At 35.9% G+C, this 16137-nt stretch overlaps 1 protein-coding gene across 1 annotated transcript; it reads right to left on the bottom strand.

Moving 5' to 3' along the window:
* Positions 1-1069: 1069 nt before the first annotated feature.
* LOC141331818 (uncharacterized) lies at positions 1070-15441 on the bottom strand. Its single transcript, XM_073836851.1, has 16 exons — positions 15304-15441; positions 11374-11635; positions 11175-11289; positions 10951-11046; positions 10067-10202; positions 9856-9971; positions 5779-5825; positions 5576-5687; positions 5361-5456; positions 3302-3437; positions 3065-3207; positions 2709-2755; positions 2515-2620; positions 2301-2393; positions 1531-1666; positions 1070-1436 (listed from the first exon to the last, which is right to left on the bottom strand). The coding sequence occupies exons 1-16, from the start codon at positions 15361-15363 to the stop codon at positions 1296-1298; spliced, it is 1842 nt and encodes a 613-aa protein (XP_073692952.1). The 5' UTR covers positions 15364-15441; the 3' UTR covers positions 1070-1295.
* Positions 15442-16137: the final 696 nt, after the last annotated feature.

Raw genomic sequence — 16137 nt, 5'->3', positions numbered from 1 at the left:
TGGTTATGGGACTTCAGGATGAAGTCAATAAGCTGCTACTAGTTCTACTACAAAACAAAAAGTTTGGTCACATGTGTGACCCTGGACCACAAAACAAGCCATAAGTGTCAATTAAAAAAAAAGAGATTAATCCATCATCTGAAAGCTGAATAATTTGTTATGATAGGACAACATTTGGCAGAGATACAAATTTGAAAATCTGCAATCTGAGGGTGCAAAAAAAATCAAAATACTGAGAAAATCACATTTAAAATCGTCCAAATTAAGTTCTTAGCAACGCATATTACTAATCAAAAATGAAGTTTTAATATATTTACGGTATGAAAATCGCAAAATAGCTTCATGGAATATGATCTTTACTTAATACCCTAAGTATTATACCCTACAACGTATTTTTGGCTGTTGCTACAAATATACCCATGCTACTTAAAGGCTGTATCAGCAATTTCAAGCCTGAGACATAAAGTTTCACATTCCGCTGTCAGGTCAGCGGAATGTGACATTTTATGTTTCAGGCTTGAAATCGCTGATACAGCCTTTAAAACTGGTTTTGTGGTCCAGAGTCACATTTTTAATTTAGGGACCAATTCTCACGATTAATTAACTATTAACTGTGGGTTTTGCCTTAAACTTCTAACTTGCTGCTTATTTTGTTAATAGCTGCTTATTAAGGTAGTTGTTAAGTTTAGGTATTGTGCAGGATTAGGAAATCTAAAATATGTTCATACAGAATAAGGAATTAATGTGTGCTTCATAAGTACAAACAAACAGCCAAAATGCTAGCAATATGCATAGTAATGATCAACTAGTTAAAAGTGCGAATTGGTCCCTAAACTAAAATGTTACCAAAAGTTATTTGATTTTTAAGCAATAAAAGTCACTGTGAAAGCTATTAGGTTGAGTGTACAGTAAGTAAAGCATAGTGACAAACAAGTGAATAGGAGTCAACTAGACTACTAGAATATAAAATCAGGCATTCTTCTTCAACTGTTATTTCATTATCAAGCATCAATTTGCATTCAAAGCTTTAGTGTTGAACATATCACTTAAACATTAACTATTGCACTTTTGTAATTTATTGTTTGATGTGCAGTACATATCTATGGTCGTAGTTACAGTTGGCAATTAAGGTCCTTCATTTTAACAGTATAACATACAATGTTTAATGTTAATATATTTGCAATAGAGCATTTGTAACATTATATTTGATATATCTCATTATGGCATATTGATACAGTGCCTCATCTGAAGGTCACTTTTGTAGCTTTTAATTTTAAATCAGGAAAACACTATGTCTAATCAATTGGACAGATCTCCACACTACTGTTAGTGACCTGTATTCCATGCTGGCCTTTCTGAAATTTGATATCCTTCCCACCATGAGTGAAACGGATAAACCGAACTCCAGGTCCATAATTCATAAAGACGTGGGTCATCTGAAATAAAGCAGAACAAACACAAGGACACTTAAGCTTTGACTATTAGTTGATTACAGTGGAACAATTGGATTGTAAGTATTATTCTACTCACTTGACGCCATGGATACATTTTCCCCTGTTGAAAGGAAACTTTCTCAGGCTGAAAGGTGCTGATGGGTTTCTTCTTTTCATCAAGCAACTCCACACAGATCTGATACTGACTTCCACAATCAGAGAGTGGAGCATACCTGCAAATGTGACATCAAATAAATGTGGTTCTGTTCTATTTAGAATCTGATTTAACAGTGGCAGTCTTCTTAAAGGGCTACATCACCTAAAAATTTACATTTTCATCTTTTACCCTCACTCATGTCATTCCAAACCTGTGTGACTTATTTATGCAAAATACAAAATTCACAATTTTCAAAATTCATACTTTTATTTTATAAATAAAAAAAACAGACATTTTTTGTGCTCCACTGAAGAAAGAAGAAATAAATGTAGAAGAAAGAAATGCACGTATGTTTGGAACGACACAAGGGTGAGTAAATGATGACAGAATTTTAATTCTTAGGTAAGTTATTTTATTTATTGATTTATTTTGCTTTTATTGTGAAGGCCAGTAGAGCCTGGACTCAATCTCTGGTTGCTCAAAGCTCGACCGTGCCATTTGTGTTAGACCTCATGCAGATTCTTACATTAAAATTGATATGGCATAAACATAAAACATTGAAATATGAATGATACATTACTTTGGGTTCTTATACTACCATCCATAATTCCAGCTTAAGGCACATATGACCCATATGGACAGATCATTCATATATTATCACAACAAACAAAAAAAGAGACTGTAGCATTAAAAGTGAGATTGATGCTCACCAGTCTGATATTTTGATATAAGGCTGCTGATCCATGAAAGCATTACTGTAGCCTTCTTGCTTCAAAACAATCAGCTGTTCCTTCAAACATAGACTGAGAACAAAGTTTATGATTATTGTTTGAAATGGCTTGATGATTTGTTTTCATAATGCAACATCGACTGAAATGAAATGAGCTCAAAACTTTCTTGAAGGGTCTAAAATATCAAACATACCCACAACACGTCGCATAACATTTGGTGACAGGAAATGTTCTCCCATTTTTTGTTGTTATCCAGCGGTCTCCTCCGTTCGCTACAATCTCCCATCCTTTTAATCCCTCTAATAAGAACATCAGAAAAGAGACTTTACCTGAAGCAACAATTTATTATAGTGACTCTTATTGTACAATATTTATTATATGAATCACCTTGTGCACTCGGATTCTTGAGAAAGTTGCGATTTGTGAATCTGTAGCTAAGAGGGGAAACAGAAGTTAAGTTTCATATTCTGACGACGCTACTTTCGCAACTACTCTAAGCAACAACAACTCTTAAATCAGCAGCAACCAAATCTGCTTCTGGAAAACTGAAAACTAAAATCCTATTTAAAGTGAGAGTTTGCATGTTTGTTGATTAGATTAACTGTTTTGAGCTGCTGTCTAAACTAAACGTAACATATGCGGTGTGCGATACCTTTCAGTTGTGGTAATGTGCTTCTTGTTCGGTGTGTGACAACCTTAATTTGTAGGGGTCATGTGTTTACTGCTTACATTAAAAACACTACCTCTCATCAGCTGGACAGATCTCCACACTACTGTTAGTGACCCGGATTCCATAATGTCCCGCCCAGAACTGTGTATCCTTTCCACCATGAGTGAAACGGACAAACCGAACTCCAGGTCCATAATTCTTAAAGACATGGATCATCTGGAATAAAGCAGAACAACACAGGGACAGTTAAACTTGGACTATTAGTTTGATTACAGGGGAATAATTAGACGGTCAGTATTATTCTACTCACTTGACACCATGGCTCACTGTTCCCAAATGAAAATATAACTTTCTCAGGTTGAAAGGTTCTGATGGGGTTTTTCCTCTCATCAAGCAACTCTACACAGATCTGATACTCGCTTCCACAAACAGAGAGTGGGGTATACCTGCACCAGACAAACATTAAATAAAAGGGTTCCTAAACAAACTGGGCTTTCATTTTAGAACCTGATTTGTGTTGAATGCTGGTACTGTGTTCTTAAAGAGACAGTTCACACAAAAATTACAGTTTTGTTTTTATTTACTCACCACTATATAATTCCAAACCTGTATGGAATTTTGGGTTATTCTGCAGAACACAAAAAATGTTTTGAAAGTTGAGGAGTCCAAACATCAATGAACCCATTAAACGTAAATTTTAGTTTTACAGACAATTTTTGAATATTTACCTTTACACTGTAAAAAACACACACACAAAAAAAAACAATTTGTTCAGTCAACTTAAAATAATTTGTTACCCTGCTGCCTAAAAGTTTAGTCAACTTGAAATGTTCAGTTGTACTAAGTGACAACTTAGATATTTGACTTGACTAAACAAATAAATTAGTTTGTTAAACTTAAAAGCTGCGTTTGTTACCCAGCTACCTAAAAATTTAAGTTAAATCAACTCAAATATCTAAGTTTTCACTTAATACAACTTACCATTTCAAGTTGACTAAACTTTTTACTGTGTATGTTCCACGCAAAAAAAGACAGTCTAAGGGGTTTGGAATAACGTGAGGGTGAGTAAATGTAGACAGAATTTTAATTTTTAGGTGATCTGTTTAAAAGCATTTAAATAGAATTTTTACATACACTTGAGATATATGCATTTTTTTTTAATATGTTACAAATGAAAGTGGGGAACATAGAACATTGAAATCTTAAGGTTCTCATACTACCAACCACAATTCCAGCCTAAGCCACATGTGACACAGATGGACAAGTCATTCACAAGAATTTATCACATAAAATATGAAATCCATCATCTAACATACTGTGGAATAATTTTACATATCATATGCGCTCATGAAACATTGTGTAAGTTTCTGCTTTGTCAAAACCTGTTCTGCAGATGGCATGAGGTAAAGGTATCAGGGCCCCAAAACAAAGATTTGAGCTTTGGGAGTGTGATATAGTAGAATGTGTTTTTCTGTTTCTTACTATGTGTGGAAAATTACCGGCTGATAGGAGATGTAACCTTAAAGGCTAGGAACGAGATATAAAAGTGGAGGAAACCCTTCATTCTTTATCACACTCTGCAGCAACCTGTGCTTCTGTATGACTGTCTGACCTTTCTTGCAAGAAATAAACCTTTGAAAAGACTTTAAAGGAGTTCCCTTTCAGAATAAAAATGTACAGATAATGTACTCAGCCCCTTGTCATCCAAGATGTTCATGTCTTTCTTTCTTCAGTCGTAAAGAAATGATGATTTTTTGAGGAAAACATTTCAGGATTTCTCTCCATATAGTAGACTTCTATAGTGTCCCCGAGTTTGAACTTCCAACATGCAGTTTAAATGCAGCTTCAAAGGGCTCTAAATGATCCCAGCTGAGGAAAAAGGGTCTTATCTAGCGAAACGATCGGTTATTTTCTAAAAACATTTAAAATGTATATACTTTTTAATCTCTACACAGAGTACACACAGAGCTACACAAGACAAGCATTTGAGGTTAAAATGTATGTAAATTGTAATTTCTTTTAGAAAATAATCGTTTCGCTAGATAAGACCCTTCTTTCCATGGCTGTGATCATTTAGAGCCTTTGAAGCTGCATTTTGGAAGTTCAAACTCGGGGGCACCATAGAAGTTCATTATATGGAGAGAAATCCTGAAATGTTCTCCTCAAAAAACATAATTTCCTTACGACTGAAGAAAGGAAGACATGAACTTTCTTGGATGACAAGGGGGTGTGTACAATATCGGTAAATTTTTGTTCTGAAAGTGAACTACTCCTTTAAGAGTGAATTTGTCTCTTATGCAGTAAGGGTCTTTTGATTTTTGCCACGACACATACTGTAACATGAAATGAAAATTGGAGTGAATGCTCACCAGTCTGATATTTTGATATGAGGCTGCACTTGATCCATGAAAGTATCACTGTAGCCTTCTTTGTTTAAATCAATCAGCTGTTGCTTCAAACATAGCCTGAGGACAAAGTTTATGATTTATGTGTGAATTTGCTCAGCAATAATTTATTTTCATATTGAAAATATCAACTGAAATGGGCTCGAAATTTTTTAAAGGATGTTAAATATCAAATATACCCATAAGAAGTTGCAAAACAACTGGTGACTGTGTCTGGAATTGGTTTTCTGTTTTCTTCGATTACCCAGCAGTCACCTCCACTACGTATAATCTTCCATCCTCTAAGTCCATCTAATGAGAACATAAGAAAAAATTTTACCTGACACAAATTTTCATTTTAGTGGCACTTATTGTACTGTACAATCTTTATTATATGAATCACCTTGTGCGCTGGGATTCTTCAGCAGGTTAGATTGTGTGCATCTTAACCTACAGTTTACAAGATTACAACGATATTACAGCAAACCAACCAAGACACAAAAAACAGCAGTTAGTTACAACTAATTGAAAATCTGGAATCTGAGCGTGCAAAAAAATCTAAATATTAAGAAAATTGCCTTTAAAGTTGTCCAAATAAAGGTCTTAGCTATGCATATTACTAATTAAAAATTACAATTTGATATATTTATGGTAGGAAAATTACAAAATATCATATGGAACATGATTTTTATAAAAGAACATTTTCACCCATACAAAGTATTGTTTATTAAAGTATTATCACCCATGCAAACTTTATTGCACCAGCATCCACTTACCTGCACCACATAAAAGACAAGCTCACCTTTCACCCAGTGGCTGGTCTCAAGGTCTCTATACTGGAACTTATTAGAGTTGGAAGCTTCTGATTTCTTCAATAAAAGCCTTGTTATTGAAACTTACCTCGCCTTTGCCTCTTCCAAGTGTGACAGACCAGCCCCTACAACAAGATGACGTGGGCTAAGGACCAGCTTTGCAGTCTGCGTCAGAGTGGTCGCCTCCTGGAATGGTATCTCATTTTGTATTTAAATGGCTCTAACCTAAGTAATGGAGGTCAGAGTAAACAAGTGCTTCAGCCCAGAGTGTTGCTGGCCCATCTGGCCTGAGCGTTGGATGGCCAAATCACATCTGATCACCCAGCCGAAAGGGTCTTAACTAGGGATGTCCCGATCAGGTTTTTTTGCCCTCGAGTCCGAGTCATTTGATTTTGAGTATCTGCTGATAACGAGTCCCGATCTGATACTTCTATAATAGACTCAAGAGGTCTAACTCTGTGCCACCGCAGAACTATAGATGTGTTAAAAAAATAATGAGAATATATATATACCAGAGGTTGCGATAGAATGTTACATTGCCCGTGATGGACATGGTCTTAAAAATTCCATCATAATTCCTTATCACCAGTCATTTTAATTTTCATATTTTAATTATAACAGATTTAATTGCATTTATTTTATTGTTCACGTTTTAATTTTTAATACGTTGAAGAAAACAGATGAGACTGCTTAACTTTTCTTGTTCAACACCACATCCCGCAGTGACATCGATTTGAATATATTCTCATTTTAATTCATCTTATTTTTTTTTTATTATTATTATTATTTTTTGTTGTGTGTTTTAATTTTTCTGATATGAAAATGAAATCAAATGAAAGCATAAACATTTATTTATTTTTAATCATATGAAAAATAAACCCTTTTAATTTTTGGCAAACAGAGGTTTACTGTTAAAATCAATACATGGAAGAAAAATTATATTCAGTTTAAAACGTTTAAATAATAATTGTAGTTTTGTAGACATTGTAAACACGCGACCATGTAGAGACAGAAATGACATGCCTTCGTGTAAATAAGATAAATAACATAAGGCAATTTAGTTTGTTTAATAAAAGAACAATGTATAGACCTCTGCCAGGGGCCAGTTGCATAAACTTAGTCTCTATGTTAAGACAGTGTCTTAAGAACTCGTTTGACCAGCTAGCAGATAACTAAGGGGTAATCAGTCTTATATTTTGGATCCAACTTAGACTAATCTAAGTTTTTATGTAACCAAATTTTCAAAAATTTGATCAGTCTTAAAGAAAAAAAATGAATGACTAACTTTTAAGTCTGTCTAAACCTTTTATGCAACTGGCCCCTGTTCTATAGGAAAGATAACCTTAAATGACTTCTACTGTCATCTGTGCTATATCGAAAATTAAATGAACTTGACGTTCAAGGGGGCTGGGGGTGCCGTTGAAAGGGGCGGGCCGCCCCCCTAAGATAATAGTAGGGGAAACACTTGATATATATCAGAGTCCTGATCAGGAGGTAACGTCCGATTCCGATCGAGTCTGAAACCACGTGATTGGGACATCCCTAGTCTTCATCTGATTTCCTCACAGAGACAGCCAGATTCTCCAGCCCATAGCACTAACCTGTCTGATTCTGCAGCCGTGACAGCCACCAAGCTAGAAAACGCCTGCCAAGATGACCGTCAAGCCAAAATCTCCTGCCAAAAGGGTCATCACATCTGAATCACCGGCTCGAAAGACCACTACGCCTGATTCCCAGTCGAGGGCCACCAAGCTCAAGTCTTTTGCGAAGTTTTTCACATTTTTACGCCATGTAAAATGTAAACTCGTCTGAAGTTTTTGTGGAAAACATCATAAACGTCTTTGCAGAAACAAGCTTGAGTTGTTGCAAACTGAAAGTCAAGCAGGAAAAGACAATAAAAACAGATTTTAGCATTGGCATCGAAATAGAAACCAACGCACATTCCGTAAAATGCAAGAATGCTTATGGACACAAAAATAAGATTTGAACAGTTGCGATAAGACTGTGTGGACAGTCAGTTATTCAAATCTGATTCTATCCAGATATGGACAAAATCGGATTTGGGCTGACAGTCTGAACGAGGCTTAAAGAATTCAGTTCCTTCGTCACAGTCAGGAGCGCCATTCCATGTTCTAAAGAATCCAGTTCCTTCATCACAGCCAGGAAAGCCGTTCTCCACTCTAATGTATCCAGCTCCTTTGTCACAGCCGCTTCTCCTGAGCGCCTTCCAAATCATGCTCCTAATAAATAATTGATCCGCTATCAATCAGCAGGATTTCTGGCTCCCAGGTGTCTTTTATACTGGTAACAAACTGAGATTAGGAGCACTCTTTTAAAGGGTATAAAAGACACCAGTTCACAGAAGCAATTGATCAATTAGAATCCAAACTCTCCATCATGGACAAGACCAAAAAGCTGTCCAAGGATGTCAGGGACAAGGCTGGAATGGGCTATAAGACCATTGCCAAGCAGCTTGGTGAAAACGTGACAACAACGATTATTCGCAAATGGAAGCAACACAAAATAACTGTCCATCTCCCTTGGTCTGGGTATCCATGCAAGATCTCACCTCGTGGAGTTCCAGTGTTTATGAGAACGGTAAGGAATCAGCCTAGAACTACATGGGAAGACATTGTCAATGATCTCAAGGCAGCTGGGACCATAGTCACCAAGAAAACATTTGGTAACACACTACACTGTGAAGGACTGGAATCTTGCAGCACCCGCAAGGTCCCCCTGCTCAAGAAAGCACATATACAGGCCTGTCTGAAGTTTGCCAGTGAACATTGAATAATTCCGAGGAGAACTGGGTGAAAGTGTCGTGGTCAGATGAGACCAGCATCGAGCTCTTTGCATCAATGGGATGGGTATTCCAGCATGAAACTGACCCAAACACATGGCAAAGGCAACAAAGGAGTGTCTCAAGAAGAAGAACATTAAGGTCCTGGAGTGGTCTAGTCATTCTCCAGCCCTTAATCCCAGAGAAAATCTGTGGAGGGAGCTGAAGGCTTGAGTGGCCAACGTCAGCCTTTAAACCTTAATGACTTGGAGAGGATCTGCAAAAAGGGGTGGAACCCCTACAAGAAACGTCTGACCTCTGTAATTGCCAACAAGGGTTTTGCCACTAAGTCATGTTTTGCGAAGGGGTCAAACACTTATTTCACTGATTAAAATGTAAAACAATTTTATAACTTTTTTGAAATGCATTTTTTGTTGTTGTTGTAATTCTGTCTCTCACTGTTAAAATAAACCTACCATTAAAATTATAGACTGATCATTTCTTTGTCAGCGGGAAAACGTACAAAATCAGCAGGGATCAAATAACTTTTTCCCTCACTGTATTACTTTTTGCTCTGATATCAAGAATTGTGATTGTGATATATATTGTTATCACTGCATAAAATTACTCAGACCGTGATACACTTTTGGTAATATCGCCTACCCCTAAGCAGTTCATGTTTATGGCTGTAGTTATAAGTTGTCAACTATGGTCCTTCATGTAACAGTATAAGAATATTTCTTGGAACAGAACTTTGTGACTATATACTTGATATAGCTTCTGTTCTAATCATTAGAATTCCTTACCTAAAGGTCACTTTTGTGCCTGTTTAGGATTAAGGAATCGTAAAAAAAAAAAAAAATGTGAAATGTAAAAATAAAAACATTACCTCTCTGCAGCTGGACAGATTTCCACACTACTATTAGTAAGCTGCATTCCCATCCCTCCATGAGTGAAATGGATAAACCGAACTCCAGGTCCATAATTCCTAAAGACGTAGGTCATCTGAAATAAAGCAGAAAAAACACAGGGACACTTAAGCCTTGACAATTAGTTTGATTACAATGGAATAATTAGACTGTCAGTGTTATTCTACTCACTTCACACCATGAATAACTGTTCCCCTGCTGCAAGAAAACTTTATAAGGATGAAAGGTTCTAATGGGTTTCCTCTTCTCATCAAGCAACTCTACAGACAGCCCATACTGACTTCCATAATCAGAGAGTGAGGTATACCTGCAGATAAGACATCCAATAAATGTGAAAAAACAGGCATGTAGCATGGTTATATTGTAGCAATAGCCAACAATACATTTTAGGGGTCAAAATTAAAAACAAAAATCTTTTAGGCCAAAATGCATTAGGAAATTAAGTGAAGATCATGTTCCATTAAGATGTTTTGTAAATTTCCTACCATAAATATATAAAACGTAATTTTTGGTTTGTAATATGCACTGCTAGGAAACTTTTTTGGACAAGTTTTGACAACTTTAAAGGCGATTTTCTCAATATATAGATTTTTTTCGAAACCCTCAGATTTTCAAATAGTTGTATCTCTGTCAAATATTGTCCTATCCTAACAAACCATACATCAATGGAAAGCTAATTTATTCAACTTTCAGATGATTAATTAATTACTTCAGATTAATAAATTAGTTTAAATATTTACCCTTTTGACAGGTTTTTTGGTCCAGGGTCACAAATGTGGTTCTGTTCAAAATTATGTTTTCATATTAGAATCTGATTTAACACTGGAATTGTGCTCTTAAATTTTAAAAATTAAAATTATGTTATCATTTACACTCACTCGTGTCATTTCAAACTTTCTGACTTCTGCAGAACATAAAAGATGTTTTGAAAGTTGATTGTGTTCAAACCACAGACTCAATTGTAAACGTATTTTCTTTTGTACAAGAAGTCATACAGGTTTAAAATGAAATGAGGGTGAGTAATTGATGAAATGGAAGTTTGGGTGAACGGTTACCAGTCTGATATTTTGATAGGAGGTTGCAGCTGATCCATGAAAGCATCACTGTAGCCTTCTTTCTTCAAATCAATCAGCTGCTCCTTATGATATAGACTGAGGACAAATGTGAGTTGGGTGATTCATATGTGCATTTGCATGGTGTTTTTATCTTCATATTGGAACATTAACACAAATGAAATTAGTTCAAATCTTTCTTGAAAGTTTTAAAATATCAAACATACTTATTAGATGTTACAAAGCATTTGGTAACTGTGTTGTCTGGAAACGGCTTTCCAATTTCTCTTGTCATCCAGCGGTCCCCTCTATTATGTACATTCTCCCATCCTCGAAGTCCATCTAATACAAACACCAGTAAAGACCAACCTGAAGCAAAATTTACTACAGTTATCCTTATGGTATAATCTCAATTATGTGGCCTACCATCAGCTCTGGGATTCTTCAGCAGGTTTCGTCTATACTTAGATAGAAAGTAAAACAGGCACCAGTCCTCTGGGGTTCTGGAAGCATCATACGGCTGGATCCCCTCTCTCTGACAGCGCTGTCTCCAGTACGCAGCACTGTCCACCAGCTCCTTCCACTCATGACACACCAACCGACAGACCTGGACTACCTGATGCGCAGGCAGGTTCAGAAAGATCTCCTCAAGCACATGCAGAGGAACAGCTGACTGCTGACCTGAGAACTAACAAAGGGGGAAAAAATCAGTTCTAATCCTCGTTACCATGATCCAAAAAACTATGCTAGATTTTCCAGCAGAAAAAGTCGATTTCCACATTATGTACCAGTTTAGGCCTGTCCCAATTCCCAAACTTGGGTGGATACATTTAAGATAATTATTACATTTAAATGTATTTTAATTTGATAGTATATATATTAACAATACAAATAAATGTGTAACATTTTTTACCAGATTTAGCATTTGTTCTCAACTAAACAATGTGCATTTTTTTCTCACTAAATATGTAGACTTAGAAAATTGTTGTGCACTGATTTTTGTCATTCATCACATCCAGACGATCTCCAAAATCGCAAGATGTCAAAGAAATGGCAGTGTAATGTAATTAGATATTACATATAATTTGTGTAAAACTTTTTTTGGGGTTTGCGTGTCTAATCTCGCACTTAGGGTATGGGTGCTGGGAACGGTCAAAATGGATGTAAAGACACTGCCAGAACATTTCCTTTTTACTTTAGCTGATATACACACACGCATATGTATAAATTTACCTAACAATTTATCAAATGATCTACAAAATATAATTTATTCAGAAACATTAAAATCATACAATTTTTTGTCTTGATGGAAAATAGTAATGCTGTAAGCAATATTGTAAAGAATTGTGTGTGTGTGTGTATATATATATATATATACACACACACACACGCACACAAATGTCTTAACATTAAAATCAATGTGATTTAAAGCTGAAACTGTAGCATCATACTCCAGTCTTTAGTGTCACATGATCCTTCAGAAATCATTCTAATATTCTGATTTACTGCTCAAAAACATATTTATTAACATTATTATTATGTTGAAAACAGCTGGGTTTCTTTGATGAATAGAAAGTTCATATGGACAATATTTTTTTCTTAAATAGAAATCTTTTGTAACATTATAAATGTCGCTATCATCAATTTTGATTAAAAAAAAACACGACTTTTGAATGGTGTAGTGTATAAAATTACAGAAATTACATTTTAATATATTCAAAAACAGTTATTTTAAATAGTAAAATTATTTCACAATATTATCGCTTTTGCTGTATGTTCACAGTCGCCCTGACTATTACTGTATTTATTTTCAAGTAATTTTACTGTATAGTTTTGGAGAAAATATTTTGATAGGAAAGGATGGCAAATATTAGAAAACTGGAAAAAAAAAAAAGCATAGGAAAAACGGACTCAGCGTGCAATGACCTTTAGATTTGACTGATCACGTGTCGAAATTTAAGAGAGATGACTAAAAAAAGATCATACTGGAGGATTTGCTGCTCAATCTTGTGCTCACTGACAGATATCTATTATATGATGTGCTGCTCCCTTTACACAGAGTGGGCGTTTTCGCAAAATTGAAAATAAAAGTATAGTATTTATAGTTTTATATAGTTTTTATATTTGGGATATGGTCAGTGCGCTATTTTTGGGTTGTTCTTGACAGGCCATTGGGCTAGTTATGTTACATAGACCTGGTAACCCTGCAGATGCTTTCAGTTTAGAATTGTAGCTTACATTTTCCAACTGCATTAATTAATTATTTGTATTTCTATAAAAATGCAAAATGACAGTGAAGGTGCTGCAGCAGTGGTCAAGTAATGTAATCAGCATATAATCAAACACAGTGTAACTACCCCAAATGAAAAAATAAACTCTGTTTTCACACACTAATTTCATACTTAATATACTAAAAATTATTTAGTACTTCTTAAGATAACATCTAGTGTACAAAATTTTGCTATTTTGAGACACTAATGTGCTTTTTGAACTAAAATGTGCTTTTATCTTTTATTTTTGCTTTTTATCTATTAAAATAATGTAAGTAGTTATATATTACCACTTGTAGACCACCCCCCATCCCTCGGCCCACCCTTCAGCTCATATCTGGAACCGGGCCTGCTGATGTGCTGCTCCCTTTACACAGAATGCGCGTTATCGCAAAATTGAAAGTAAAAGTAAACAGCGCGAGCACTCATTTAAAAGCGATTTCAATACCCTGCATATTGAAAGTGCAACGGCCGGTAAGAAAAAAAAATGTGGAGCTCAACTTATCGCACCAATTTTGTGATTGGCTGTGTAGTGTAGGGCTCGGGTGGGCCAAGCTTCTGATTGGGTGGGCCAGGCCTTAGACATACGTGTGTGTATATCAGCTAAAGTAAAAAAGGTAACGGCGTTCTGACAGTCTTTACATCCATTTTGACCGCTCTCAGGAGACAGTCCTCGCTGCAGCCTGTAGCGTGATGACGTAGCTGGATCAGGTCCAATACGTTCTGGACGTTGTAACGCGCATGCGCGGTGGTTTATTTTGCTGATATTTCCATATAAACAGTCACAGGAGTGAAAACAGCTTGATCTGACAGCTATGATCAGTTTGTATATTGAATCTAATGTTTAATGTTGTTTTTTCCCCCCATATATGTACATGCCTTGCTGACACTGGGTTCTGATTCATATTTTTGCTTCCACTCAACAATTTAATATGTTGTATGTACACTCACTGAAAATAATACTTGCCAAAGATATTATGCTTTTAATCCATTAAATTTAAATTAAAAACCTCTAAAGTTATGCAATTTAAAACTTTACAATTTTAACATTTTGCATGTGTGTAGAGAGCATCACATCACAACTTAAGCTTTATTATTCATCAATTATTAGGCCTACTTATTAATATTCATCACTACTAGTACACAGGTTAGAATATTATCACAAAACAATATTGTCCCTTTAAACCAGTGCAAGCGTATTATATTCAGAGATCGCTACTGCGCATGACATCGGCAAAACAAACCACCGCGCACGCGCCTAACAACATCCATTATCAAAAAATATCAAATTAACGAATATTTTATCATTAGCCTACTATTACTACTTGCAAAATTTCATATTCGCCGCTGCAGATTCACACAAAATCACAAAATCCTTTATTTATTATTTAAAAAAAGAGGTTCAACAGTATATCCAAACTATTTCATCATCCAAAAAAATCTATTTGTTTCATCTTTTTAATTTATATTGTTTAAGGTTTTGTTTTGTATTTATTTATTTGTATTATATACATGTATAATGCTGACATTTTTGTACTTTTGTGCTTTGTACCTTGGCAATAAAAAAAATAAATTAAATAAATTAAATTAAATTAAATAAAACGTCCAGTACGTATTGGACCTGATCCAGCTACGTCATCGCGCTACAGCCTGCAGCGTCAGCGAGGACCTCTTGGGCTCGTTCGCGAACGACACATCACTAGTGTGTGTATATCAGCTAAAGTAAAAAAAGAAACGACGTTCTGACAGTCTTTACATCCATTTTGACCGCTCTCAGCACCCATACCGTAAGTGCAAGATGCGCAACCCAGAAAAAGTGCGGCAGTGACAGTGAGTGACCGTATTTTCAAACTCAGTTAGCGCGTTCATGAGAATGAAGCAGCAGTTTACTTCTCCAAGCACACGGGATGCGAAAAATCAAGGTTTATAAAACGTGACATGAAATGCAATATCTAGAAATCTGTGCTACTTTCTGTTTCCTTTTCTTATCACTCTTGCTTGTGTACGTTCACAAACAAACAAGATTAATGCAACGACTGCTGATTATTGAACTGGTCAACATATGACAAAACAGAACTCAACTTACCGCGTCTGATCTGGTTTCAAAGTCTCTCGAAGCAACATGACCACTCTTTGACTGACCCATTCTTGTATTCGGATTTCCTTTTTCTGATTTTCGCCTTTTATTCGACACTTTTGTGCATTCGGGCAAGATGGGTGTGGATCCACAGAAGCTACGCTTCATTCTCTGACTGTATTAAAGTACACCAACGCTGTTTTTATTTGGCAGACCCTTTCTGTAAACCCCCTTTTAGTGACGTTCTGGGGCGTATGCTATTACCAGAGCCTATTACAAAGAAATTCGACATAATGTACGGCTAAATCTATTACAGAAAAATATCTAAGTGCATTATTATTTTGAAAAATAAATGGTTATGGTTTTACACAAGCATCCTGGAACAATTCTAACGTTTTTAAATTTGAGAATAACTTAACTGAAAACACATTTGTCGTAGATAAGAATATATAAGATAAGATAGACTTTTCTTACATGCATGGATGACACTAAACACTAAAAATTCTCATTTCTGCAGAATTAAAACGCCCCTCCGTTTCCAGGTTTTCACAACAAAACCCGGCGAAATGCTACTCAAAACTACGGTGACCGGGAGGGGACATCTTCGGTTCACTTATGTTTGTCGTGGCCAAGACCTATAAACTCGTGGGAACGTGATATTATGTCGTGGCCACGAGATGCGATGATGAGGGAACCAGATCCATTTCTCGTGGCCACGACTTCTTGTGTTGAGGAAACAACATGCATTTCTCGAGGCCACGACTTCTTATGTTGAGGAAACAACATGCATTTCTCGAGGCCACGAGTTTAATGCATAAACAAACCTGCGTGACCATAGTAACC

The sequence above is a fragment of the Garra rufa genome, chromosome 3 (genome assembly GCF_049309525.1).
Source record: "Garra rufa chromosome 3, GarRuf1.0, whole genome shotgun sequence".
NCBI lineage: Eukaryota > Metazoa > Chordata > Actinopteri > Cypriniformes > Cyprinidae > Garra > Garra rufa.
This window is presented reverse-complemented; position numbering and strand designations above follow the sequence as displayed.